A 26130-nucleotide genomic window follows, 5' to 3' on the forward strand; every position below is an offset into this window, starting at 1 on the left:
CATTGCTTGATAAAATGTGAAAGGGTAAAAATGAGTGCAATTAGTAAATGAAAGGAGCGTTTCTGATGGAGGCAAGGAATTCAGAGCAGTACAGCGATAAACACGACACTGTTGTTGCCCTGTGGAAATACACATTATGCTGAATCTAAACCCACCTGTCTACAAGAGTTCAGCTAATTCTCAGGGTTTCTTACCTTTATTACTTCTTGCTTTATATGAAGAGTTGGCTATTATTTCAGTATCTGCAGTTTCTTTTAGAATCAACGGACTATTTGTTGCTATTCATCGCTGTTGCTGCCATCATGAGACTCAGTAACAATATCGATGAATATGTTTTCGATACCCTACTTTGAGAAGTTAAAATGTGTTTTTTTTAAAGGCTAAAATGTCAAATATTTCCCAAATAAAACATTCTATAAGATTTTGAACAGGCATTCAGACACGATTGAGACTTGTGCTGCCTGGCTACTTTAATGCTCAGTGCTACAGAGAGCTAAGCTAACAGTTACGTCACATTAAATGAAGCTTCACTACACTAAAGGTACCCCCACTGATATGTAACAAGATAAGCTACACCAATGTGGCAAAAATAGTTTACAATATCAAAAGCTACTTCTTATATTTTTTTATGTTGGGTTTTTGTTCCCGCCTTTTCTGCAGACAATGAAATCCATGCAGCTAGCTAGTAGTTAGCTGCTAAACAAGCTGCTAACTGGCTACTTATATATGAACTGGAGACAACCAGTGTGTCAAAAACTGCAGTTTGTCAAATGGCAGCTTGAAGCTGCTCAAAAGAGAGTCCATCCTGTTAGACTAAAAGCTCAGACTTTGAGCAGAAATATACCAGTTGTGTTAAAGGAGGAGAAAGGCACTGCCAAGAAGGCGATGGCTTTAAAACCACTCTTCAGGAAACCTGTGGGTGACGTCATGGAGGTAGTTTTCTTTATTATATCTGGTTAATGGTCATATACTAATCTTTATTTTTATTTTAGACAGTATTGAAAACCCCACTGCGTTTGTTGCTTCAGAAATGTGCAGGAAATGTACATAATATGGACTTGTTGACCAAAAGAGATTTGTTACTGAATTATATTCTTACTCACTTATTCCACTTGGTCACTAATAACAAAATGTCCACACAATTGCTCACAATAGAAAAATTGCCAAGCACAGTGTGTGTTGCTCCTATGTATGTCTGTAAAAGTTCCTTTACAACAACTGTATGGTATTTACTTCAGTTTTCAGGATGCACTAGATAGCTATAGCTAAATACGGTTGAAATTACTTATTTATTTCTCACTCATCCATTGACAAATACTGCAGAATTTATGCGCTTTCACATTTCACTCATTGCTCCCGCAGCCTGCATGCAGATGGCCAGGTCTCCCTCGAGAAAGACATTTTAATGTCAAGGGACTTCCTGGTTAAATAAAGGCTAAACTTTAAAAAAAAATGTAATACAGAGGAGGTTCCATGAATTTCATTCAACTGACAGCTCGTGGCCAAACAGTTTAAATTCTGCTTTACAAGAAATTATTTGAGCTCCAGTTAGTGGGCAGCATTTACGTATTTTGGGATAAATCATCATAAAAAAAAAGAAAGCAAAATATTTTTTGATGTCTTCCATTTACTGGAAATGTGTGTATGTGTGTTAGAGAACGAGCGCGTGGGTCATGTATTACTCATGTTGTGGGGACCTAAATCTGTTTACATAGTCACATTATGAAAATGTGTCTTCCTTGCGGGTACAAAAAGCAAGTCTCCGTAACGTAAATCATGCTATTTTAAGATGGAGACATGTTTGAAGGTTAAGACAAAGGTTAAAATTTGGCGAATAGGAGTTATGGTTAAGGTGACAGGAAGTGTCCAGGTAATGAATCTAAGTCAACGTAATGTCCTCAGAAGTCATGGATACATAACTGTGTGTGTGTGTGTGTGTGTGGAGGACATTTGGCGAAGCAGTGCATTTCTTACCATGTGTAGCTGCTCTTAGTGCCATCTCTGTCTAATGCATTATCCAAGCAGCCCTTCAGCCATTTGGTCTGGCCTCTCATTTTTGTGTGTGTGTTGTTCTTCAGTGTTCTTCATTTCTATCATCCCCCTCCTGTCTTCCACTGCCCTTCTCCTCCTCCGCTCTTTCTTTTTTCATACATAGTACAAATCAAAGGCTTCATTTTGGGGTGTAGAACAATATTCAGAGAGGATGTAGCAGCTTCAAACAACTCCAGTGTTTCAGTGTGATTAGTGCAGTCATATGTATTTGCAGTGCTTTACAAAAATGATACATTAAGATGATCCTTCAGTGCTTAATTCTGGCTAAATCTAGTCTGATTGTGATCTTTGCTAACTAAAAAATGGTGTTAAACATCATTTTGATTTGTATATGATGGAGATGAGGCCACATGCCTAAACTGCTACACATTATAGTTTATATGCATCTCTGTATTATAACAGGAAATTTCATTTTTCTATCATCAACATCTCACATTCGTAGTTTTGACTATGATCTGATTATGCAAACATTCTACTTACCAGCAAAGATTATGAGGTTAAGAGGACAGTGCAGACGAGCCTGAGTGATCACACAATATTTTAAGGAAGCCTCTTTTTATCCTCTTCATCTTATTCACTTTATTGATAGTAAATGAAAACAAAAATAATGACAACCTGAATGTCTTATATCTTGGCTCATATCATAAATCTTGTGTTTGTGATATGTTATCTGAACCAATGGGAACAATGGCCAAAAATAAAAACAATTTCATTAAAAACAAGTCCTATAATAAATCCTTAGATAGCTGAACTTGTTACATATTCATTTGAAACCATCCTTTTATTATTTTTATGTAGATCTATTTCCCTTCCAAGGTGGCTCAATCTTTGGCCATATTGGTTAACATTAATCATTTTATTAACTATGATAAAAGTGTCCAGGCCTGGACAGATTTGTGAATATACATAAACAGAATTGACTGACTTGTTTTAGGATATGCTATAGACGAATCCCAAATTCAACAGCAGATTACTTTGATGTAATCTTTCCAAATTTGTGTTATACAAATTTTTGTTCAAGCTAGAAGCTCAAGCTGTTAACAAATTGCTAGCACACGATTCCTGCTTCTTGCACTGCAGTTCCAGCTCTGGATTCGTGCATATAGCAAAACATGGTGAAGAAACTGTCCGCTTCTTTTGAGCCGATAGTAGTTTAAAAATACACTTTCCTCCTCCTCTAAGAACTGTATGGGGCTTTTTATATTGGCAGTGTCTTGTTATGTGAACAGTATAGACATACAGTACATTGAGGTAACATATGTTCGGCTCACATGGACTTCCTGTTTTCCCCCACTGAGCTAACAGCAAACATTATCCAGATCTATGTCTGTTGTATGTATCCCACAGACGATCTTTAAACATGTTATTATCAGTCATTTCTATTAGCGAAAATCGACTCCATCTACTCACTGAGTTTGGAAAAACACAAACACACATCTCAACCTGAGAAAAAAAAAAAGAGAAAGCATGCCTTCACCCTGTCACAGATATAAACAATACAAGCAATCCCAGCTTAATATCATACATTTTATTACACTGTTGATAGAACATCTCTGCCTTGGAAGTGTGTTTATGGATTTATAACTTTTTGTTTCCCTTTGTGTGTCAGTGCATTTTTGTTGACGCTTCTTCAAAATGTAACGCATTCTTTCCAGCCAAATCCAAATTCTCCCTTATAAAATTATCTTTACAGTGTGGATTAAAGTAATATGGACACGGTTAGCATATTGTCACTTGCACATCTCTGGATGTTTTTAAAGCTGGACTTTGGGTTTTGCCATTTTGCCAGTGGTTTAGAAAGCACAAATAAACACAGATGAGTGTGATAGGCCAAGACATGTGTCAGTCAAATTACCACACAGCCTCTTTATGGAACAGTAATTCTCAAAATCACCAATGGGACTCATACTAATGGCTCTCTTGTTGGACAAGATAGTTAGTCTATGTTAGAGATATTATTTTTTTTCCCCTATTGCATCAGTAAAGTTTACGTAAAAGAATGCATTATGGCATTAAGATGAAATATTGGCATCCGTCCAAAATGAACATTGGCAGGCAGATAATGCCTGTCAGGCTAAAAATGTACAGTTTTGTTTGAAGATGTTACATAAAAATAAATGTGGGATGTCTAGAATTTAAGTTGAAGTAGTTTTCTTATCTTGACCAGTGAATGTGCACATTTAAAAATCGTCATGTTTTGTGTCTGCCATTGGTCCGTCATGATAAAAGTAGGCATAGTAACATGTTAATTCCACTACAGGGAAGACGTGATGTTCTCTGTAATTAGGTGGAAAAAACATGTGCATATATTAGCACTGGCACCAGCAGTCGGCCAAAATGGGTTAGAAAATATTGGCATATCGGATATCAGAAAAAAATCCAGTATCATGCTTCCCTGGTTTGGTGTCTTAGTGGAGCAGCTCGCACCAATTGGAGGAACATCCACATTGTTTCAACACGCAGCTGTAGCGGCTGTTGCCTGATATAAATGTATGTAAAATATGTTTCTCGTTGCTCTGTATACACTAAGCAAAGAACAGACTAAACACGTTCATATTTAATATCTGTAGCATATTCAAAAGAATTGATACCTCATTTCCTCTTCAGTTGGGTCAGCTTCCAACCAGAATTGAATTTACAGTGTAAACGGCGTGAATCTTAAATAGCTGCAATATCGAGAGTTTTATTAAATGTAGTCTGGTGATTGAAATAGGATGCTGGATTGTTATTGCATGTTGAAAGATTTGGGCATATTGATACTTTCTCACAATAGTAACTTCCTACTGATTTAATATCTTCATATCTTGTGGTGTATCTGCTTTATGTTTCAGCTTTTGCGATTGTGGCTTACAAAAATGAGGTTTTGTGTAACTGAGTTCATATTTGACTGGCTTGTATATGCAAAATGAATTGTCCAAATGTTCATTAGACAAAAATTAAACCTTGCACAGATGTTTTAGGCTGCCAAGTCTTTTTAGATATTATGTAGTGCTGTTCAATTGATAAGATCTGCCTTTGCCATTTTAGTTGCCTTTAAGCTGAAATCCCACAAGCTGAGACATGCAACGAAAGAACAAAGCAGACTGTGTTTTAATGTGGTGAATAGCAGCTGGAAATAAATCAGACTATGTTACTGTAAGGAGCGTTGTGTCTCCTTCATGTAAAGTGGAAGGATGCTGCTCTCTCGTTGATACATTTAAAGCTGCAAGATGAACAGTTTCCATCCTTGGCTCTTCCAGGTGCAACAGGACTGAATGGACTTGACTCGATTAGATGTTATCGTCATGATCTGTAACTTGATGAATGTGTGGCGAAGAACATGCCACTGACCCCAAAGTATTCAATTTGTAGTAGTGCTGCAGTCAACCACAGACGTCTTGGGATATACCACAGAAAAATTAGTGCTCTGTTTGAATATGATCTCACGTGTTGACCTGTAAGACGTTAACTGCTGTTTGCAAAATGTACACGTAACTGTTTGGCCATTCATTTGCGCAAAATGCAGCCACACTGAGCACTCCTTTGACACACTGTTAGTGTAAACATTAAACATATCAGACATAGCAGTCTCCATTAGGATGGGCGAGTTCAAAGGTAGCCTGTTCTTCCTCCAGCAAAAGAAATAATTCTGTAAGAAAATCAAGTTTCAAAATCAAATCAACTTTATTTATGTAGCACATTTTAAAACAACATGACTTGACCAAAGTCCTGCATGTTATATGATAAGTATCAACAAAAAGATAAGAATGGACACAGGAGGAAAACGCTAACCTGACTCTTTTTAAACCTATGTCTACTTTCATGTTTGAATACTGATCTGTCTACCAGAAAGCAAGTACGTGTATAACTAAGATTAGAACTATTTTTGCAGTTGTGCTTTACTTACTAGGGACTTAATGTCATATGGAACTCAATAAGGAATATTTTATATTCACATTTTGCATTTGCCATGAACAGCTTGCCAATACATTAAATGCACACTTTTTTTTTTGTTAATATTCAATTCAGAGGGCTTTATTGTAATTTCAACCACATACAGCTGTACAGTACACAGTGAAATGAGACAGTGTTTCCCATATCCAGAGCTAAAGTGCAAAGACTGCAGTGCAAAAAGATAAGACAAAACAAAACAAAATAAGACAAAAAATAGAATAAAAGATAAACTAGAAATAGAAAAATGGAAACAGTAGTGCAATATAAAAAACTGATAGTGCAATAATAAAATAATAAAAACGCACACTGTGTGCAGTCCAGCATAAATGAATATAACATTTAGAGAACATCATTTTGATTGCCGTATGCCATGAAAATGCTCAGGCTTGTGTTCAGAATGTCGAGGAAAGCAGCAACGCCGAGCCCTCCCTGCATGTGAACCAGCGAGTGTCTTTTCTGTTGTGTCGGTTTAGGCTGTGATGATGCAAGAGAGGACGGGATGCACGGGAGGGAGATTTGGAGAGGAGAAGGGCAGAGAGGAAGGGATGGGAAGCTGGAGAAAAGAGGTGAAGAAATGAGAGGTGTGGCGTAAAGAAAGGGATGAGCCAGTTAAGAAGAGAAGCGGCAAGGGAGGAGGGGGGGAGGAGGAAAGGAAAGCAGAGAGGTGCCTGTGCTCAGACACAGCCCTGTGTGTTGCCATGGTGCAGGCTCAGTCAGAGCTGCACAGTAGCTTTGCTGCTCAGCTAGCTAATTACGACAGACTGCAATGTTGATACGCAGGCGACCAAAGCCTTCTGGTTTTCCAAGAGCCTTTCCTTTGATTGCCACATTGACACAACAATCAAAGAACAAATCTTTTATTTCTACGTACAAATGCGTGTCTGCGATGTGATGCAGGAGCAGTAGCTATAAATGTGACAGTAATGTGCTATAGGTATGTGGTGAACAGCATTATTGAGCGTTGTAGTAGCGTCCTGCTGTGTCAGCCGTGCCACTTGTGTAATATAAAGAGCTCTTCTAGCCCAGAGCTTCATTGTCCATAGACTGCCGCTGCTCACTGAGAGCCTGCAGATCCTGATCAGGCTGCTTATAAAACCCAATATGGGCCATTGTGGATTAATATTCACCATTAAAATTTCCAATTATGTAATCAGCCAAATCCTAGCCCTGCATATGTTCACTGGAATATCTCAGAAGGCGGGAATGAGGGAGGGCAGGAGAGGGGCGGTCTGAATGACAGAAATGACGCAACACCAATTCATGCACCCACAGTTTAATAAAATGAGTCCTGCTGTTTCAACAAATCAAGGTGTGCTGAAGAAATTCAGGCCGTCAGTCACATTGCATTAAAGTTTACTGTAACCAGCTCCAGAAGAAAAGCTAAAAGCAGTTATTTGATGTTTTTAAAGCTTTTTTAAAAAAAAAAAAGAGAGATGAGTTCTTCTTCTATTTTTTATTATTTTTATTATTATTATTGTTATTATTTTTATCCCTATAGCACTAATTCAATTTGTGCACAAACATTGACTATGATTATGTAATAATATATTCAATCTGATCGTTCATCCTGTGGAACACTTTGACTAAGCTCAGACAAATCCTCAGTGAAATTTAATTACTATTTAATCTCATGATGTTTATTTTCTAAGTTTGTTGATTCAGTTGTAAGACAGTTGTTTTAAATTCTATTTTTTTCAAAAATGCATGTAGGATGTATTGTATTACATTACAAATTCGGCAGAAATATTTGGACTGTTTATACTTTGCTATAGAACTGCTTGTTTCCAAAATTTTACAAACGGGCTTTCTACTGGTGCAACTACTAATACCAAATACATAAATGTGTGTTGCAAAATGTCCGAAAATCAACATTTAATCTCTTACATTTGAGAAGTTGAAGCCAACAAATAGTTGCAATTTTTGGGGGGGAAATACACATGTTGGATTAGAACGATATCACTTTCAGCTTGATCTTACTCTCCTTTTCCAGTCTTTAGGATAAGCTAAGCTAATTGTGTTTAGCTTTAAATTTGCCCATTCAAAAAGCTAAGTATATAAATGAGAGTTAGCTACTGTTTCAAGCCAAAACCTGCAAAATTTTGTCTTTATGCTTTTGTTTGTGCAGATTACATGAATGAAATATAATATTTATCATGTTAAATTCAGATGCAGATAAACAGATTTTAATGACTCGTGCAAATATGCTAATATCCCATTGTATCAACCTATTGCTTTAAGACAGTATGGTGTGCTCTGTGGCTACAAGTTAATATGTCATGTTTTATAGAACTCAAAGATACTAGCTGTAAGGTGATATACAGTTGCACCAGCAATTTTAAAAACCGTTTTAAATCTTAGTCCGTACGGATATAAAGGCTAAAAATAAAACTCACTCATTTACATATTGTATGCAATAAAATGTTACATTGTATAAAAACTGAACAAGCTGAGGTGTTATGGGGGATTTTGTGCTGGGTTTTTTTCTTGGCCAGGTGCAGTGACTCCTTGGAGTCATTGCTGGTTATAGCCACATCTGGTCATATTTGTGCAGATTAAACCTACAGGATATCGCATTTGGGTTTTTTTTTGTTGTTGTTGTTTTAGAGAGCTTTACAGGTGCTGGTATGTGGATTTTGTTAGTTTTGTTTGAAAAAAAAAAAAAAAAACAGTCTACCTATTTCTCTCCAACTGTGTCTTTAGGCTAAGCTAAGCTATTTGTCCCCTTGGTGCAGCACCGTATTTGCCAGATGAACGGGAGAGAGGTATCAACCCTCTAATTTAACTTTTAGCAAGCAGGCAAATTATTACCCAAAATATCAAGCTATCCCTTTCAGTTCCATTCCAGTCCCAGGGAAGATTATCATTTGAAGCACATTCTGAAACTAAAAGCTATTGTTTATCTTACTGCATTTGTATTTAGATGGCTAGAGTCCATACATTTTGTCATTTTGACAGCCAGCTGGTATGCTGTGTTTCATCACAGAAACTCCAGTTAAATGTGTTCTAGCATTAAAGCTTTGAGTGTTTTCAGATCACTGTGTCATCTCTCCAGTCCAATAAGATGGCTGCTCTGATCTTGGCTGAGACGCATTCTTTAGGGGACAGTGTCTGCCTGAACACAACCCAAGGAGGGCAGAGAAAAATGGCAAATCTGGACCCTCGACAGGAGGCAGATTGATTTGGCAATCACCAAAGTGCTACAAACGTTTAAAACAATGCCCTGTTTTCCCTCTGCTGTTTGGCGCTAAATACATCAGCATATGGATAAATGTGCTCATGTATTCATAACTATCAGAGGGAAACTAGAGGCACGGCTCTTGTTTTTGTTGCCTCGCCCGTTGTCCTACTTACTGTAATTCTTCATCACTTTCAACACCTACACTTATTGTGAGCCAAAACTCAGCCAAGGGTAGTGAATGGAGATATGTGAGTGTGTGGGTGTTCCCGAGTGGAGCTTATAGAAGAGCATGAAACCTCAACCATGACAGGAGGATCTCTGCTGCTGTATGTGGAGACAGGCTGAACCTCTTGGGAGGTGGGGACCAACAGTCTTCATTGGCCTTTTGGTCCAAGTTAACCTTGTTACTTTCATTGTATTATTTTTACGGTGGGATTACAAGAACTATTTGTTTGCTCGTTGTAATTTTATCACTGTCTCATGATTTTTATTTGTGAACCAGTACCAGCTGATGAGCTGTAGTTGCTATTTATTCTACCACTAGAGTTAAAGGCAGGTAAAGGAAATAAGGGGGAAACAAATCTCTTATTGTTTTTGCAATAAAATGCATTGGAGAGGTTTAAGGATCATCGTGGCCCTGGGGGAGAGTGTTCACAACATCACTGGGACCATGAAGCAGAATCACAGTCCAATGTTCCCAATTAAAAGGAGAAAAAAAGTCTAAAATTGAAAGGGTCTAATTGCAGCTCAGAAGATTGTGTTCTAGGGTGCTGAAGAAAAGAAAAAGGAAAATGAAGGTGACAAAAGTGAATCAGAGCAAAGCGAAACAGCACAGTGCTCTCCCTGAAAAAGTACAGAGCACTGTGGACCATCAGGTGTGTTCGGTGGTAAATAGTTTCAGATTGTTAATTTTTATGTGGAATCCTTTTAGTTGCACTGAGATACTTTTGTGAGAATTCATGTAATTGGAAAGTTTGGCATTTAAGGTGAAATTTAAGACTGATGAAGGCAGAGGCAGGCAGCTTGAGATCATTTAAATGGAACAGTTGACTGACTCTCATGTCTGCACGGTAAATATGAAGCTACAGCCTGCAGCCAGTTAGCTTAGCACAAAGACTGGAAACAGTAGGAGACAGCTAGCCAAGCCAAGAAAAATCCCCCTAATAGTGCCTCTGAAGCTTACTAATTACAGACTCATCTCTCTGTATCAAAGTTACATAATTAGTTTTTTTGTCATGAAGATAATCCCTTCCTACCTTAAAATGGGAGCTGTAATTCTACACTTTTGCCTCCTCTAAAATGTAGATCAATGGCGTTGCTGTCTCTCGCTCTCTCTCTCTCGCTCTCTCTCTCTGTTTCTCCATGCAAACATGTCCACTCACTGCAGCACAGCACACCAGCTCACCTACAAGTCTGCTTAAAGGCTGTAAAACTACTCTGTAAAAAATAATGTTTTTTACCTGTAATTTTTCCCCCGTTTTGTTAAATTACAAATAATAATCAGTAAAATCAAAGGAAAAAATATTTATTATTTCTTCTTTTACAGTGTTTAATCATAAAATGACACTATTTTTTCTCTTAGTCAGCAAAGGTATCTTTTTTTTAACAGATAATGAAAATGCTCAGCCAAGGCATTCACTCTTCATACTTTGCTCATGTCCTCCAGCATATTAAAAAAAAATAAAAACACCATAGGGACAGAAACCAGGTAAAATAAAGCTGACTGTCATTGAAGATGGTCGGAAATTATTATACGTAGTGTGTTCAGTCCAGACTAAACCTATGCGTTACAATGACAGTATGCCAAATTACAAAATGTTGTTTTGTTGTGTACAGATTAAACAAACAAGATAAAATATTTTAATGAGGTAACTTTATGGATGCTGATAAGCAGATTTTTGCAAACTTTTGACAGAGCCAGGCTTGTCAGTCAGTATTTTAAGCATATCTGTCTCTGCTGATTTCCCATTATATCAAAGTAATGCTTTAATACAGTAACATTTGCTTTATGAAGACAGGATGGGATGTGGGATTTTTTAGATCTGCAAGACATTTAAGATATGCAATTGTACCAGTAGTTATAAAAGTATTTAGTCAGAAAAGCCAAGACCTTTAATTAAATAAAATTCTGAGGGCTTTACATTCTGATAAGCATGTGACACATTCTACCTTTAGCGGCTGAGCTGCAATACATTTCGCATATTTGATATCTAACTTGCTCATCCACTCATGCACGCCCACGTTTACTGTCTCCTGTAGTTGCTCCTTGCCTATTAGTCTCAGCAAAGATGTAAATTTTCTGAAAACATTGAGATATATATCCAGATGTTTTCTACATTGTCAATGAATGTTTGCATTGTGAAATGTCTCACCTTGTCAAATCAAACCTCAGCAGCACAATCAGCATCTTCATAGCTTCACACAGTGAATGCGTCACACATACGCGAATCAACATAAAATTTTAAAAAATTGAATGAATAAAAATAAATAAAACTGAGGAAAATGATCACACTGCACCAACAAAATAATGCCGTCGCGTTGACTGAGGAGACATCGTGACAGTGGTGAAAGCATCAAAATGGCAGCACTCAGTTGTGTGTGGTTGTGCACTGTCACCGGTACTTAGCTGAGGATCCAAAACACCAGAGAGGAGCAAGCTTAGCAGCTCTTTCAGCGTAGCAACAAAGGGTAGGAACTAGTCAAGAGTGGTGAGCTAACATGCTGCAGTGACCTCTAATGTAGACGAAGGAGTGGGGGTGGGATTATGTGAAGCATACTGATGACACTCACACATGACAGGCTTGGTTCAGCGGAGCCTCGCCACAGCACATGTGGTAACTTTGACTGGAGCTGTTACTTTGTGACTGACCCTCCCGGTGCAGGCTGTGCCATCGAGACACCAGTGACTAATGTAAATTATTAGTGCAGTAATTGTCATAACAATGCATTTGGATTTTAAAAAGAAAATAAGGCAGTGCTGATTATTGACTGTTTATATTTTTTCAGTAACCATCTTTAGCAACAGTTGGCTGTTGCCATGAGAGGTAGCACCTGTAATTCTGACACCCACTCATTAGCAGCAACATTTGAAAAGCCAGGGTGACTCAATCTGACAAATAACACTGAGACATCACTTGCACTGCTGCTTTGTACATGTACAGTACTTCACAGCAAAGAATAATGCTGGACTACGAAGCCAGTACATGTTTTGGATTAATCTGCAACAATTTTGAAAAAGTTAGTCGATTTAAACTATTCATCCAGTTAAAATGCCTTCTCTGGCTTCAGCAGCTCAACTGAACAATTTGCAACTTGCCCTGGTGTTATGTAACTGTAATTTGAATAAAGTGGCGTTTTGGACTGTTTGTCAAACAAAATTAGCAATCTAAAAATATCCTTTTCTGTTCTGGAAAGTTGTGCTAGACATTGTTACATTTTTTTTTTAGATTCGTCAGAAACAATTATAAAGTGTTATATATATATATATATATATAAATGGATTATAATAAAAACATTGGTTGCAGGCAGTGGTCAGAACATTACACAACTGTATATTCAGATTTTCTTAAACTGAACATTATTTTGTTGAAAGCCATAGATATGTTTTGTAACAGGTCACAGGCTGCATTTTCTTATGAGAAAATTTTAGGTATTTATTCATTTGAAACTGCACTGAGATAATTATATATGTTTTTAGTGCATATTAGGATTAAATCAAATGCATGTTATTCATAAAGCCAGTATCACAAATCTGCATCAAGAGACTTCAATCTGTACAACACACAACACTGTCTGTCTTAAGACCCTGACTCAAATAATCACATGCAACAATCTTTAAGTCACAACGTGACTTTAAGTCGTACTTTGGTATAATAATATAGGCACAGTGACCATAGTGTTATCAGTGTAGCTATGTAGCTTTTAATGGTAATTAATGGCAGTTGTGTTTCATTTTTGCTTAATTTAGACTTTTTGTTTGAATTTTCTTGGAATTCGGGGTTTGAATTGTAGACATATGTAAACTGCAAGCCTAAATAAGATCAGGTTGTGGCTAAAAGCTGACAAACAACCATACTGAACTATCACCCATCTCAAATATCGTCCCCTTTCACCGCAGACATTTTGGATATTGTGTCATAGGAGGAAAAGCACAGCTGTTACCACTATAATAACATTAGCAATGGTTCAGTTCTGCTCAAGTGTCCCAGTAAACCATGCCGCTGTGACAGTGAGCCAGCATGAACAACATCAGCCACCGTTAATATTATTCACAACCTGTACTTTTCCACTGTGACGTGCCAAAATGCACACTTACCACACTTTGTGTGTGTATATATATATATATATATATGTCAAAGGTGCACACAGAGGGAGACTCAGTCAGGTTCAAACCTGATCAATTGTCAGCAGACATGTAGAAGGCCCTCTCTAGCAACGCTGTTATGAATATTCGTTACACTAAGTACTTTTCCCTGTGTGGCTGCACTTGTGAAGGTCAAACTAGCCAGCTCTCATTTGGAGCTGCTCAGCATGACAGAGAGGTAAGCCAGAGCATGCTTTTGTAATATTACATAAAAATGAGGAGGGAGCGCTGCTGACAGCTGTGACGGGCTATTAATTATAGTTTCGTAGATGTGCGTCTGTGGTGTGTGTAGGGAGGGTTAGGTTGGGGGGGTGGACAGAGTCAAAATGCTCAATCATAGCCATCAAATCAGAAAACTTTGAGCTTTAATGGGGCCGTTTTATGGGTGAACTAATTAATTTCCTCATTGTAATGAATGCCTGAATTCAGCTGGTGTTGTAGAAGGAGAGAAGGAGCAGTTGACCTTTACCGCTGTGGGATTTTCTTTATTACATCTCGTTATTCCGCCTTTGTCCCTGACATTGAGTTTTGACAGTGTCTGCGAGTAAAACATCTCTCGCTGTCATGTGTTCATCCTCCTCAGATCCATCCGTCACTTCTTCCCTCACCTTGCTTCTCGCCTTCCCTCTTCCCTCTGGCACAGGGGATACAGCGTGAATGAGATGTTGGGTGCATGGTAATTGAGTAGGTATTGATTGGACTGCAGCGTGGCCTACAAGAGGCCAATGAAAGCTACAGGATCAGAGCAGCACCACTGACTGCATCTCTCCCACATTCTGCATGAAAACATAAACGCAGCACCGCTAGAGGCCTCTACATTTTTAGATAGCATAAGCCCGTCATAGCAGGCCTTGCTCTCCTATCTGCTATTAGCGCTGACTTTAGGCCCAGAAAGAGCTTCCTTCAGCATTGGCAGTATCATTTGACTGACTGGGCGCATCGTCTGAGCGTGGTCGACTGTCGTATTTCACTGCGATGTCACCACTGGAGACTGAGCTCCCATGTCAGTGGTGAGGGAGGAACTGATACGAAAATGTTTGCTAAGGAAGAAGGGGTTATTGCCCTGTCAGCATGCCGTCGCTGTGCACAAGCTGAACCCTCTTGTTTCCTCTCTGCTTTACATTGTAAAAAATGCCCCCCTTTTTTAACAGTTTTTAACTCTCATTACAGTTAAATTACAAATAATAACTAGGAAGATCAAAGGGAAAAAAGTGCTGATTCATGTTAGCCTTTAAAACACCGCCAAAAACTAAAACGTAAATCTACATCAAAATCTGTGTAACAGATGTTAATTTTGTCTTTTTTGTCTTCAACTAAGAAATTACACTCTTTCTACTAAACTTTAAATCGGCAAAAATGTTATTATTTAAAGATATTTGCTGTTATTTGAACAGAAAATTAAGGTCATTAATACTAAGGTTCAAAATAGTAATTTATTTTAACTGTTATTTTGTTAAAATACAGACAGTGTTAAGTAAAATCACAGGGGAAACAAAGTATTTATTAACAGGCCAAAACTGTCCACATCAAAAATCTGCATTTTACAAATATTAATTTGTTCTTTTACAATATGTGGCTGTAAAATGACAGTTTTGTGCATTTAAATCTGCTAAAAAAAAAAAAAATCCCTATTTTACAGATATTTGTTGGGTTTTTTGCCTTTTTTCCTCCACGTTTCGAACATTACAGTATTCCACCATCTTTTTATGTTTTTCTTTTCTCTTTCTCGGCATTTTGCTACCAGATTTTGTCTGTGTACTTGAAAACACAAAACCTGTTGCTGACAGTCAAAAAAATTAGATTACCTTTTTAATATTTGCTATTACTTTAGTGTTTATTTTATTGTGGCGACCAACTGCAATATGTTTCTCTGCCATTTGTTTACCACTATGAAAATCATATGTTAAAAGACAGACAGCATGCAACCACATTCTTACCTTCAAATTGTTTTAAACAAATTAAAGAAAAGAACTTTTAAATCTTGGGATATATATATATATATATGTGTGTGTGTGTGTGTGTGTGTGTGTGTGTGTGTGTATTTTATTTTATTTTTTTTTTGGGTCTACGTATCAAGTCACATCTATACAGTAGTTATGAACTGGAAGAAAAGGGAAAAAAACAGCTAGCCTGGCTCTCTCCAATGATAAAACCTTATAAAATAGCAGATTTTAGTTTTTCCACTTTGGGTTTTATACAGATTAAACAAGCAAAATATATTGTGTTAATCAGCTTTAGAGGTGCTGGTAGGCGTATTTGTTTTCATATTAATGTAGTATCAATCTTCTCATCCAACTCTATGCAAGGAAGCAATTAAGCCTAATCCCCTAAAAGGCTGAACCTTTTCCTTTAATGTAGATGACGGATCGTTTATCTACCTCACAAAGCTTGTGCTATTAAGCACAGCATAGTCGGATCAAAAAGACTCGTCAGCTGTGCATCAGATGGTCAAGATTCACATCTTTAAACTCTTTAAACACACACACAATAGAGATGTTTGAAATTCACTTAAATCAGTACTCCTGACTCAAATGCAGTTATAATGTCATATTTTGCACATTTCCTTCCATTCATTATCTCAGATCCGTACGTCATGATAACACATTGCACACATTCTTTCTCGTGATTTGAGATACAGTGTGTGCGTGTCTGTGTGTGTGATGAGAACAGGCAGCACTGAAGGCAGTCAGGCTCATCCAGCCAATAGCCGGGCATGTGTGAGCGCAGCGCCGCATAAACTGCAGTGAGGTAACAGTCAGAGCCCTGAGAGGTGAAGCAAGGGGAGGTGGCCAAGCAGACTTGCTGGCGAATACCGCGCAAGCACTGGTTACCATGGGAACACATTGATTATTTAACAATTTGGATGAAGCCTGTGCCCTGCACTTGCCAAGGTTCACTGGGAGTCTTTGTAGCTCTACTGTCCCGAGGGTCTGCAGCCAAGTGCGTTCTGTGTGGTGCAATGCCACCAGGGCATGATACACTTACACTGTGATGCTGAGAGACAAGAGACAGACACACAATCTCAACTGACAGAAGAGCAAGATGATAGATTGATGAATAAGAAACTATTATGAACAGATGGGTAAATGAACCTAGGGAGCGAGAGAAAGAAAGCACTGTAGCAAGTGAGTTTCATCACCTCTGGTGGTCAGTGGGGACTTGTTGTAATGATCTCACGCTGGGGAAGCAGTCTGGGCTTATTGTCATTGTGTGTACATTCACACAGTGACAATGCATCCAGTGTGGTCACTAGCTTCCATATATCAGTCTATTTGCATGGTTGTCCATGCAGTGTTGTGCCAAGGCTCCTGTAACCCTGAAACTTGCACTGCAGGTAGGAAGAAATAAAGAGTAACAACTGTGTACACAGCCTTTAATAATTAATGTATTGAATTAGAAGGGAATATCTGCCATATGTTGTTATGCCTGTAAATTCTATCCATCTGCCATGGTCACATTAAGAAAAAAAAAATCTGCCCTGCAAGTTAAAAGGTGACCTTACTCCACTTCCTCCCTGCTAGCTAACAGGTCTATCTTTTTGCAAAAAAAAAAAAAAAAATGAAATAACTCCCATGCCTTTTCTGTGACCTGGGAAATGTCATGTTTGTTGACAAGTCCTCACGATCCACTTAACTAATTTGCAAAAATGAGAGCCAATCAAATGTAGGCAGAACTGCAAAAACCAGAGCGATTCATACTATGTGTAAACGCAGGGACCTTAGAATTAGATGTGATTATCCAAATAATAAATCTAGATACAGATCACGTGCGTAACTAAGGACATCATGTTAAAATCTCATTCACTGAGGGATAATCCAAGTCAAGTGACACATCTTCACAGGCAAATAGCAACTCTTTCAGGTCTCTGAATGCTGATTGTTGCATTTTAATATTTTCCTTCAGGAGCTGATGTTAGTGTTTGTACATAGCAGAGATCATGTCTTTTCATTACAGAGGCACAATAATTAACATAGCCATCTGTTGCTTTCTTATTTATCTTTTTGCGGTTGTTCCAAGTCAAGTCTCAGAGCAGTCACGTTCCAATAATGTCTCAAGTTATCGTTTTTTGAAACTTAGTGGTGATTGAAGTCCACATCTCCAAGCTCAAGTCTACAGCTCTGGCACTACACCACATCTGTAACCTTTCACTGCCTCACCAATTGAATCTCTTGAAGTTCTCTGACCCACATTCAACTGCAACTCACTGACAGACATTCCCATCCCCTCCTGGGTTGACATCAGTGTGTAAGAGACTGTTTTTGTGTTCACCTTTCTGATCCTCAATCCACCTCCCGTGGCAAGGAAGTCCAAATACTGTAAGTCAGTGTTTGTCCTCTGTTCGTCCTCTGGGGGACCATTGTAGCTCAGACAGCGCTCCATGATACCTCCATTATGTGCTACAAACTTCAGCGGTGGTCAGACTTCATGGTCTTTAATCAGTTGTCTCGTTCCTGTGCGTGAGGTTGTCACAGAGGTGAGAGCAGGTTACCCACAGTCCCAAGGAGGGAGGGATAATCCAATCTAATCCAAGTTACCTGAGTAAATTGCCAAATGTTAAACAAACTCATGTTGAGATTACCCGTGTTGAGATTATCTTCCATTATTCCTTTTTGTTTGCTTGTTATGTGAGATTAAGATAGAGGGATTACACAGCAATCCCAGGGTAGGATAATACTGCTGTTTTTTTACGACTGATGGGTTTATTGTCTTTCAGCTGGACTTGTAGGTTCAGTGATCCCATTGGGTTGCATCAGTTTGCTATGATACTGATGATAAGCACTGAAGCCATTATACTGTAACAGGTGGGTTTCGTCACATGTGGTCTCAGAAGTGGATTCAATAGCTTAGTCAGTCAGTCACATAGGGACAACAGTAGCCAATGTATTCCCCTGTGTTGCCCTCAGGCTGTGTTTCATCACTTCTTGGTGTATTGACTTTGCTTTCACAGTTTTCATTCACAATAGGCTGTCACTATCATGGCTGCCATGGGTTTCACAGCCATATTGCAGATGCTGTCCCCATTAAAATCTCTGCTGGATTTCGGGAACGTGCTATGGGTTGGGGTCTAAGATGAAGGGAGAGAAATGTGCAAAGCTTTCATGAGAAATGTGCAAACACAAGCACAGACATGAGCATCTGTTAGTCCATATGCAGATTACAACCAAGGCCCGATTGTGCTGACTGGGAGGGGGAGTTGCAGCCACAGCTGTCCAGAGTCATAGCACATCACTACTGAGTGGAGCGGGTCAAATCTACAGCTTCTGTTTATTTGGAGAGCAACCTTCATTACTTGGGAGCTCAATACAAAGAAGTCTAAAGGCTTGGGGAAATGATGCACATCTTGTGAGGTGCTTTTGATCAAAAGAGCAAATATCTGTTACTGTTTTGTGGACATGGAGGTGCTGCAGTCATATGCAGTTTGATTGAAACCCCTTCAACAGAGGCTTTTATTACTGCGAAGTTGTATAATCTCACATTAGATGTCTTTAATAGTATTATCCAAGGAGTTAAACGTTAAATGTACAGTACATAGAACAGCTAAGTTGAGTGTTCTATTTGTTGAGTACATAGGTCGACCATTGCTTTGTTATTCCATTTATGCTGTTATGTAGGGCTGAACAGTGATTGGATTTTAAATTTATATTTCAGTTTGAAGCTATGCCCTTAGAAAATCGTGAAGGCTGCGATTCAAACTATGCAGCATGTTTGACCCAGGGTTTAAACTGTTCATGCCATCCTGTCGGTGTGAGAGACATGCTGTGATGGCTTTCCCATTAATATCTGTATGTAAGGTAATTGTGAGAAGGTTTGCTTTATTGTAGGTTTCCATTTTTATATGAAATATGTGATGAAATGTTTTGTCAAGTCTTACCAAAAACATACTTTCTCATATTTTTATTTTATCTAACCAAATCGCAAATAATACTTAATGTCAGTATATTTTTTGTGTTTCATATGTCCACTTCTACAGCTGTGTTTCTGGACTAGCATTGTCAGATATGGTAGCAGTATCACTGCAGGTACCACTAGAACATCTTCCATGCTCCTGGGCATTGATTCTTCAAGCTTCTGAAACTCTGCTCGAGCGATGAGCACCATTATTTCTAAAGCTATTTTTTCATTTGGTGTTTTGATGATGGTGATGGAGAGCGCTGTCTAACACCTCGGTCCAAAACCTCCCGTATGTATTCAGTTAGGTTGAGAGGTGGTGACTGTGAAGGCCATAACATATGAATCACATCATTTTCATACTCATCAAACCATTCAGTGACCCCTCATGCCCTCTGGATGGGGGCTTGTCATCCTGGAAGAGATCACTCCCATCAGGATGATAGAAATGTTTCAGCATAGGATCCAAGAGGTCTCTCAGAACAACTTTGTATTGATTGGTAGTGATCCTTCCCTTTGAGGAGGCAAACAGACCCAAATTATGCCCACAGCCTAAGAAAGCCCCCTCACTACAATAGGATATTATACGTCTAAAAGTAGTATGTAATACGTGATTCAGGAGTAAGATCACAGCTGCTTGAGCACAGGCAGTGTGTACATGTATCAGTAAGACGAAGGTGAGAGGGTGAGATCGGGTGAGGTGGGGGAGGGTAGCAGTAAGATAGACAGCTAGTGATTTTCTCCTCAGTGTTGGACCTCAAGAAGTATAAGGTCCCCAAACAGCACTGTCAGCATCCCCTCACCCACACAACTCGATCAAATCAATACAAAGTAGACAGTCGGTGTGCTGAACTAAAGGATGGCCGTCAAGCTGCTCCAACCAATGTGTCTCCCCCTTCACACGCCTGCCTCTCCGTTTTCACTCTCCTTCCTCGGCCGTCCTCAACGCCTGAAGTAGGGACAGAAACACCAGGTGGCACAAAAGAGCTGAGCTGCAAAGTTAATTGAACTGTGGAGCCTAATATGTAGCACTTGATGTTGGATTAATTTGGTTTTTGAATGCTGCTTCTGATACTGTTGATACTTGCACTTAATCTGTGTTTGACCTTTTTTCACATCCTTAAAGAAAACAACAACATAAGGAGTCTTCATTTAGAATGGGTCGAGTAAAACAAAATCTATTGTAATTACAGCCTTTAGTCCAACATTTTTTGTCGTTATTGAGTGATCTGTCAGTTATTTTTGCAATTAATTTGATTAGTTGCTTAATTGTTAAGTTGTAACAATTAACACAGTAAAAAAGAGTCATGACAGTGTGACTGAGTTTTATCTTTTTTCATACCAAATGCCAAATAGCATTTTTTTTTTCTCAGTAAATGACTAATAGTCATCAAAATAGTTGACAGTTAAGTTTCTGTTGACTAAACAATTAGGTTGAACAGATGCTTTACATATTGAGGGCTACAAATTTTATTGTCATCAATGAAGCAATTGGTTAGCCTGTAAAATATTAGAATTTAAACTTAGATGGCATCTTGCAAATCACAGACACCAAAGGTCTTAAGTTAATATTTCTAATAGTCAGAGAAAAAGCATAAAGCCCTTAAATGCAAACAGGAAACAGAGCAAGTGGTAGTTAGTTTTCAGTACTGTAAATTAATTTTCTGTCAGGTGTCTTATTGATTACTACACAACCTACTGCTTGACGACAAAAAACAACCAAATACATTAGGTGTTAGACTATGCCACTTGATATCAGTATACATTAAAGGATCATTGTTGGAAGAGTACATTGCCTTAATTCTAAACTATATATTAAAAAGGCATATTTTGTACCTTCTATCTTATTTTCTTCTGTGTTCGTATTATTCTGTAAATCCCTTCATATAATCTACCGCCATAAAAACATGCATTTTCTGTGTGATACTACATGGTGTTATTTCTCAAGTGTGTTAAACGAAAGTGAAAGTAGATGTGGGATAAACGTATTGTGCCAACAGCTGGTACACAAGCCGGTTTGTTTTATGAGGTGACCGCGGGATGTCTGGCTGTGGCAGTTAATAAGCAGCGGTCTCTCTTCCCCAGTCCTCATTCTCAGTCCTCACACCTCCCAACCCCCTCCCGCCTCCTCCATGTTCCTCCCCACAGTCTCAGTCCCAAGGAGACTCACTGACTGTTCCTATGGCATCCGTTCACTTTGCTCCCAAGTGATAGTGTGTGTACCGCATTACGTCTGCGTGCTGCCCGCCTCACACACTGAGATAATGTGTATCTCTTCATATTCACAGGCCAACCCTCCCCCCATCATTGTCAACGCAGACTCACTAGATGCAGGCCCTTATGTAAGTATCTGTTCTCGCTGTCTGTACAGTATATATCCCTCTCATTCACACTTCATCTGTTTCGGTGCATGAACATGTTTGCATGTTTGTGTGTGTGGATGAAAAGGCCTCCTCCTGGTAGCAACATGCTGTTTGCCATGTGGACCAACATCCATTATCCTATTGACCCTGGCTGTTTGTACAAAAATGTGCATACTGCAGTTGCACATGTAGGCTCACAGTGTATACGCATTTTAAGAAAGAAAGAACGAAAGACGCCTTTCATTGCAACAAATCAGAAATTCGTGGTGGTATTTTTAGCCAGTGAAACTGTTGAGTATATGTTCTCGATATTTTGTCAATAATCCAATTCTCCACGGTTCTCTGTGTTCAGTCTGCACATAGATCTACTCTGTGTATATGGTAAAGGATTTAGCTGAAAGATTTACACGCTTCTCTTTTTTTTCTTACTATATTTTTAGGAAATGGCATCATTTGTGCTCAGTGATGTAACTAACCATTATGTGTTTTTTTTATTTTGACAGGTAAATGGCAGTGATGGGATGTACAAATATGAAGAGATCATTTTGGAGAGGGTGAGCTTTACCAGTTGCTTATTACATTTTTTCCACATTTTCCACATTCTTCTTTTATGTGTTTTCTGCATGATGGATGAATTTCTCCCCACTAGGTGGTAGTAAGCAGCTCAGTCTTTGCTCACTGAGTTGCATAAATACCAAAGACAAATCTTTATTGCTGTAAATTTCTGAGAATCGTAAGTTAAACTTTATGTTGGTGAAGTTATAGCTGTTACATCACAGCATTAAGAATGTCTTATGTGTGATGTCTTATGCGAGTATGAGTAAAGAATAACGCCAGTGAGGCATGGCTTTTTACATAATCCTGATGCACATGTCATCAGCAGACGCCAGAAATGTAAAGTGCTCTCCTGTTCAATTGTTCAGCAGGCACCACTGCACTTGTCAGTGGGGGTTCAGCTTGTAGTGGCAGAGCTATATGTTTCTGCTCTCATTATTCCACCCACATATAGATGCACCTCCGAACCCGCGATAGATGCACAGTATCTCTCTGCCCCTTTCACTCTAAGTGGCATTTCTGCATGCAGAAAGCTTAAATAAACTATGCAAAGTCACACTTTAAAAGGTCTGTGGGTGTGTAACATTTGGTGGTAAGGCCCAGTGTACTCCTCTCGGCTCCAGAGCAGCGCACTGGGAGGCCTCAGCCTCCCTCTGTCCTAATTTGTTGCGACTGTTGCTCATTAATTATAGAAAATAATAAAGTGAAGTCTTTTCTCAGCTGTCTTGTTTGCTGCCTGTCTCTGTGGCCACGACTGTCAGATGCAGCAGTGTGCCTGGACCCACTGGATCCGAAAGGGTCCTCTGTCATCTCAGGGACAGAAACGGCAGGAGGTGGTAGTGTCTATCTGCTGCAGAGAGTGAGAAGCATTGTATCATGCAAAAGAAGTGATGCTTCTGAACTCATCTTTTCTTTTGATTATAAATCCATTTTTCTGTGGACACTGGACATTTCTAACACGGATGCCTCTCTGTGGGTTCATAGAAAACGTGTGGCATTTTGAATGAAGTGCCCTCTTCTAATGGAATACATGACATTACCATTTGTCACATGTGAGGACACACACATACACGTGTGTCCACAAAAACAGACATAGGAAATGCCTGTAGAAATCCCTGGAGCAGTTTGCATCGATCACGTGATACCAATACACTTAAGAGCCATATGGTACTGACCTTGAGCCCACATTGGGTCCATCACTTACATCTAAGTGCATGCATATGTGTACTGTTTATTGTATCCTACTGAAACAGCCAATCATAACCTGTGTTCAGGGGAACTCTGGCCTGGGCTTCAGCATTGCTGGAGGAATAGACAATCCCCACATTCCTGATGATCCAGGGATCTTCATCACCAAGATCATTCCTGGAGGAGCAGCTGCTATGGATGGACGGCTAGGGTAAGCTCCCCACTTCGCCACATTACCCTCCTCCCCATAGTCCACCTCGTTCCCTCCTTCTCCTCTTTCTGAGCTCCACTGCACCCTCCATTCTCTCTCTACTCTAACCTCTCTACTTTCATCTCTAACGCTCACCAACACCGTGTCCCGCCAGGCAGCACTGTGTGGGAGGCAGAGTTTCTACGGCCCTCTGCCCCCTGGCTCTGTGTGCTTCCTCAAAGTTATGATTCACTGGAAAACCAAAGCCTGAAAAAAAGCAAAAATTATGATATGGAGTGTTTTTTTATGGGCTTTGGAGGTTTTTGATTGTATTGGCCTTTCTTGGGTCTCCCTGCCTTTGTACAGTGAATTAAATCCTTTGCACCACACACAGTGCTGTGTATAAAATTGTTATTGTTTTTTTTCTTTTCACAGGGTTAATGACTGTGTGCTGCGTGTGAACGATGTCGATGTGTCTGAGGTGGTTCACAGTCGGGCGGTGGAAGCCCTCAAGGAGGCAGGACCTGTGGTGCGACTGCTGGTCCGACGGAGGCAGGCCCCACCTGAGACGATTCTGGAGGTCAACCTGCTGAAAGGACCCAAAGGTCAGATACATATACAGACATTGACTCATCACAGATCTTCTACAGTTTGTAGTGTAATTAAAAATACATTTGTAGAGATGGAATGTAGCTACAAGTGTACGCAGTCGGTATTGACTAATTGACTATGTGTTACTCAACCAGGACTGGGATTCAGTATCGCTGGAGGGATCGGGAACCAGCACATCCCAGGAGACAACAGTATCTATATTACCAAGATCATAGAAGGTGGAGCTGCCCAAAAAGATGGACGGCTGCAGACCGGAGATCGCCTGCTAGCTGTATGTGCCTGCATCCTCCTCTGCCTCAGTCACATATGTGGTGTTCAAATCAAAATAAAACCAGGTGTTCATGCAGTTCACTGGCGAGTTAAACAAAAATTAGGCAATTTCTGTGTACCCATTACAAATATCTATTTCTATAGCTGGGCAGGTGTGCTCTCAGTGTAGTTGGATGAGCGTTTATGGGACAAATCAACCCTTAAAATGACGGGATGAGCAACCTTCTCGTGACACAACACACATTAGCATTTATAATTTTGTGCATGATTGATAATCTACCACTTGGCCCATGAGGTGAGACAGTATAAAGACCCATCAGCTGGACATGAGAGTACAAAATATTTCATTTGTTTAGGCTGTTACATAATGAAAAAAGACATTTTTAACCACCACAGTCTTTGGGAAATAATACACATCAGAGTAGAAATACTGTGCGTCATGATCACCATGTTTTGGCAGCTGTAACCAGAATAGTTTATTTACTGTATTGTGAACTTCAGTGCATCTCATTGTAGTAAAATACAAATTAAAAATCTCATCTCATCTCAAAGCTGTCTTAAAAAAATTTAAAGATCAGGTGGCTCACTTGACTGTCATTGTTGGAGTGAAATGTCAGGCATATTATTACTCTTGTCCTGGAGATATTTGCCAAGAAATCAGCAGATTTCTGGGTGGTTGGAAGACCTCTGTAATTCTGGCAGAATTACCATATGTTGAAAACTTTCAGACTACGTCATTTTCGGCACAAACACATTGTGTTATATAGTGTAGGTGTCCTATTAAATGATTGATTAAGATCCATGCATTTCTCATTTCCCATATGGTGTACTGTATTAGTTCCTCTCCTGTTCTCAGTTGCATTATTGACAGTGAGTATGTTTGCTCAAGTATAGCCAAAACTGCTAAAATATGGGGTGTTTAAAAACTTTTGACTGACAGTATATTTCCAGGGAACTGCGTCTTAAAAAAGAAACTGTAAAAATGCAGAGCATCTTTAAAACCTCTACCTACTGCTTTTGACCTGTGTTAACGCCGCACAACACACCAACCTTTCCCTCTGCTGTCGAAATGTACCGAAATCTCATAATACCTTCAAGCTATGATTCATTATTGTGTTGGCTGGTGTGATGACTGCTGTGATGCATGATGTTGTCACAGTGCAGCAAAGACAAGGGGGCTTTCAGGTGTTGATACAAGGATCTTTCCTCCTCTCATTTCTTGACACTCATCACATTCAGGTGAACAACACCATGCTACAGGACGTGCGTCATGAGGAGGCAGTCGCTGCACTGAAGAACACCTCTGATATGGTTTACCTCAAGGTGGCCAAGCCAGGACCTGTCCATCTGAATGACATGTACGCCCCACCAGACTACTCCAGCAGTACGTATCTACCTCTTCTTGTTGCTCCAGCCATCCTGCTCGCATCTCAAACACTCACGTCAAAGACAGAAATGACACTTAATATTCACTAATCCATTGGCATCCAGCACCACAACTAGAACACGTTATTTATGTAACATGTTTGACGTAAGG

At 39.3% G+C, this 26130-nt stretch overlaps 1 protein-coding gene across 3 annotated transcripts in view; it reads left to right on the plus strand.

The window, feature by feature from the left end:
- Nucleotides 1-26130, plus strand: part of dlg3 (discs, large homolog 3 (Drosophila)) — an 89130-nt gene that overhangs the window by 35328 nt on the left and 27672 nt on the right. For all 3 annotated transcript variants that reach the window (XM_008303788.1, XM_008303771.1, XM_008303779.1), the window contains 6 exons: nucleotides 21704-21757; nucleotides 22282-22332; nucleotides 23608-23732; nucleotides 24147-24316; nucleotides 24458-24594; nucleotides 25833-25977. In XM_008303788.1, coding sequence (XP_008302010.1) covers nucleotides 21704-21757; nucleotides 22282-22332; nucleotides 23608-23732; nucleotides 24147-24316; nucleotides 24458-24594; nucleotides 25833-25977 — 682 coding nt within the window. The remainder of the gene's footprint in view (nucleotides 1-21703; nucleotides 21758-22281; nucleotides 22333-23607; nucleotides 23733-24146; nucleotides 24317-24457; nucleotides 24595-25832; nucleotides 25978-26130) is intronic.

The sequence above is a fragment of the Stegastes partitus genome, unplaced genomic scaffold (genome assembly GCF_000690725.1).
Source record: "Stegastes partitus isolate 25-593 unplaced genomic scaffold, Stegastes_partitus-1.0.2 Scaffold39, whole genome shotgun sequence".
Classification (NCBI taxonomy): Eukaryota; Metazoa; Chordata; class Actinopteri; family Pomacentridae; genus Stegastes; species Stegastes partitus.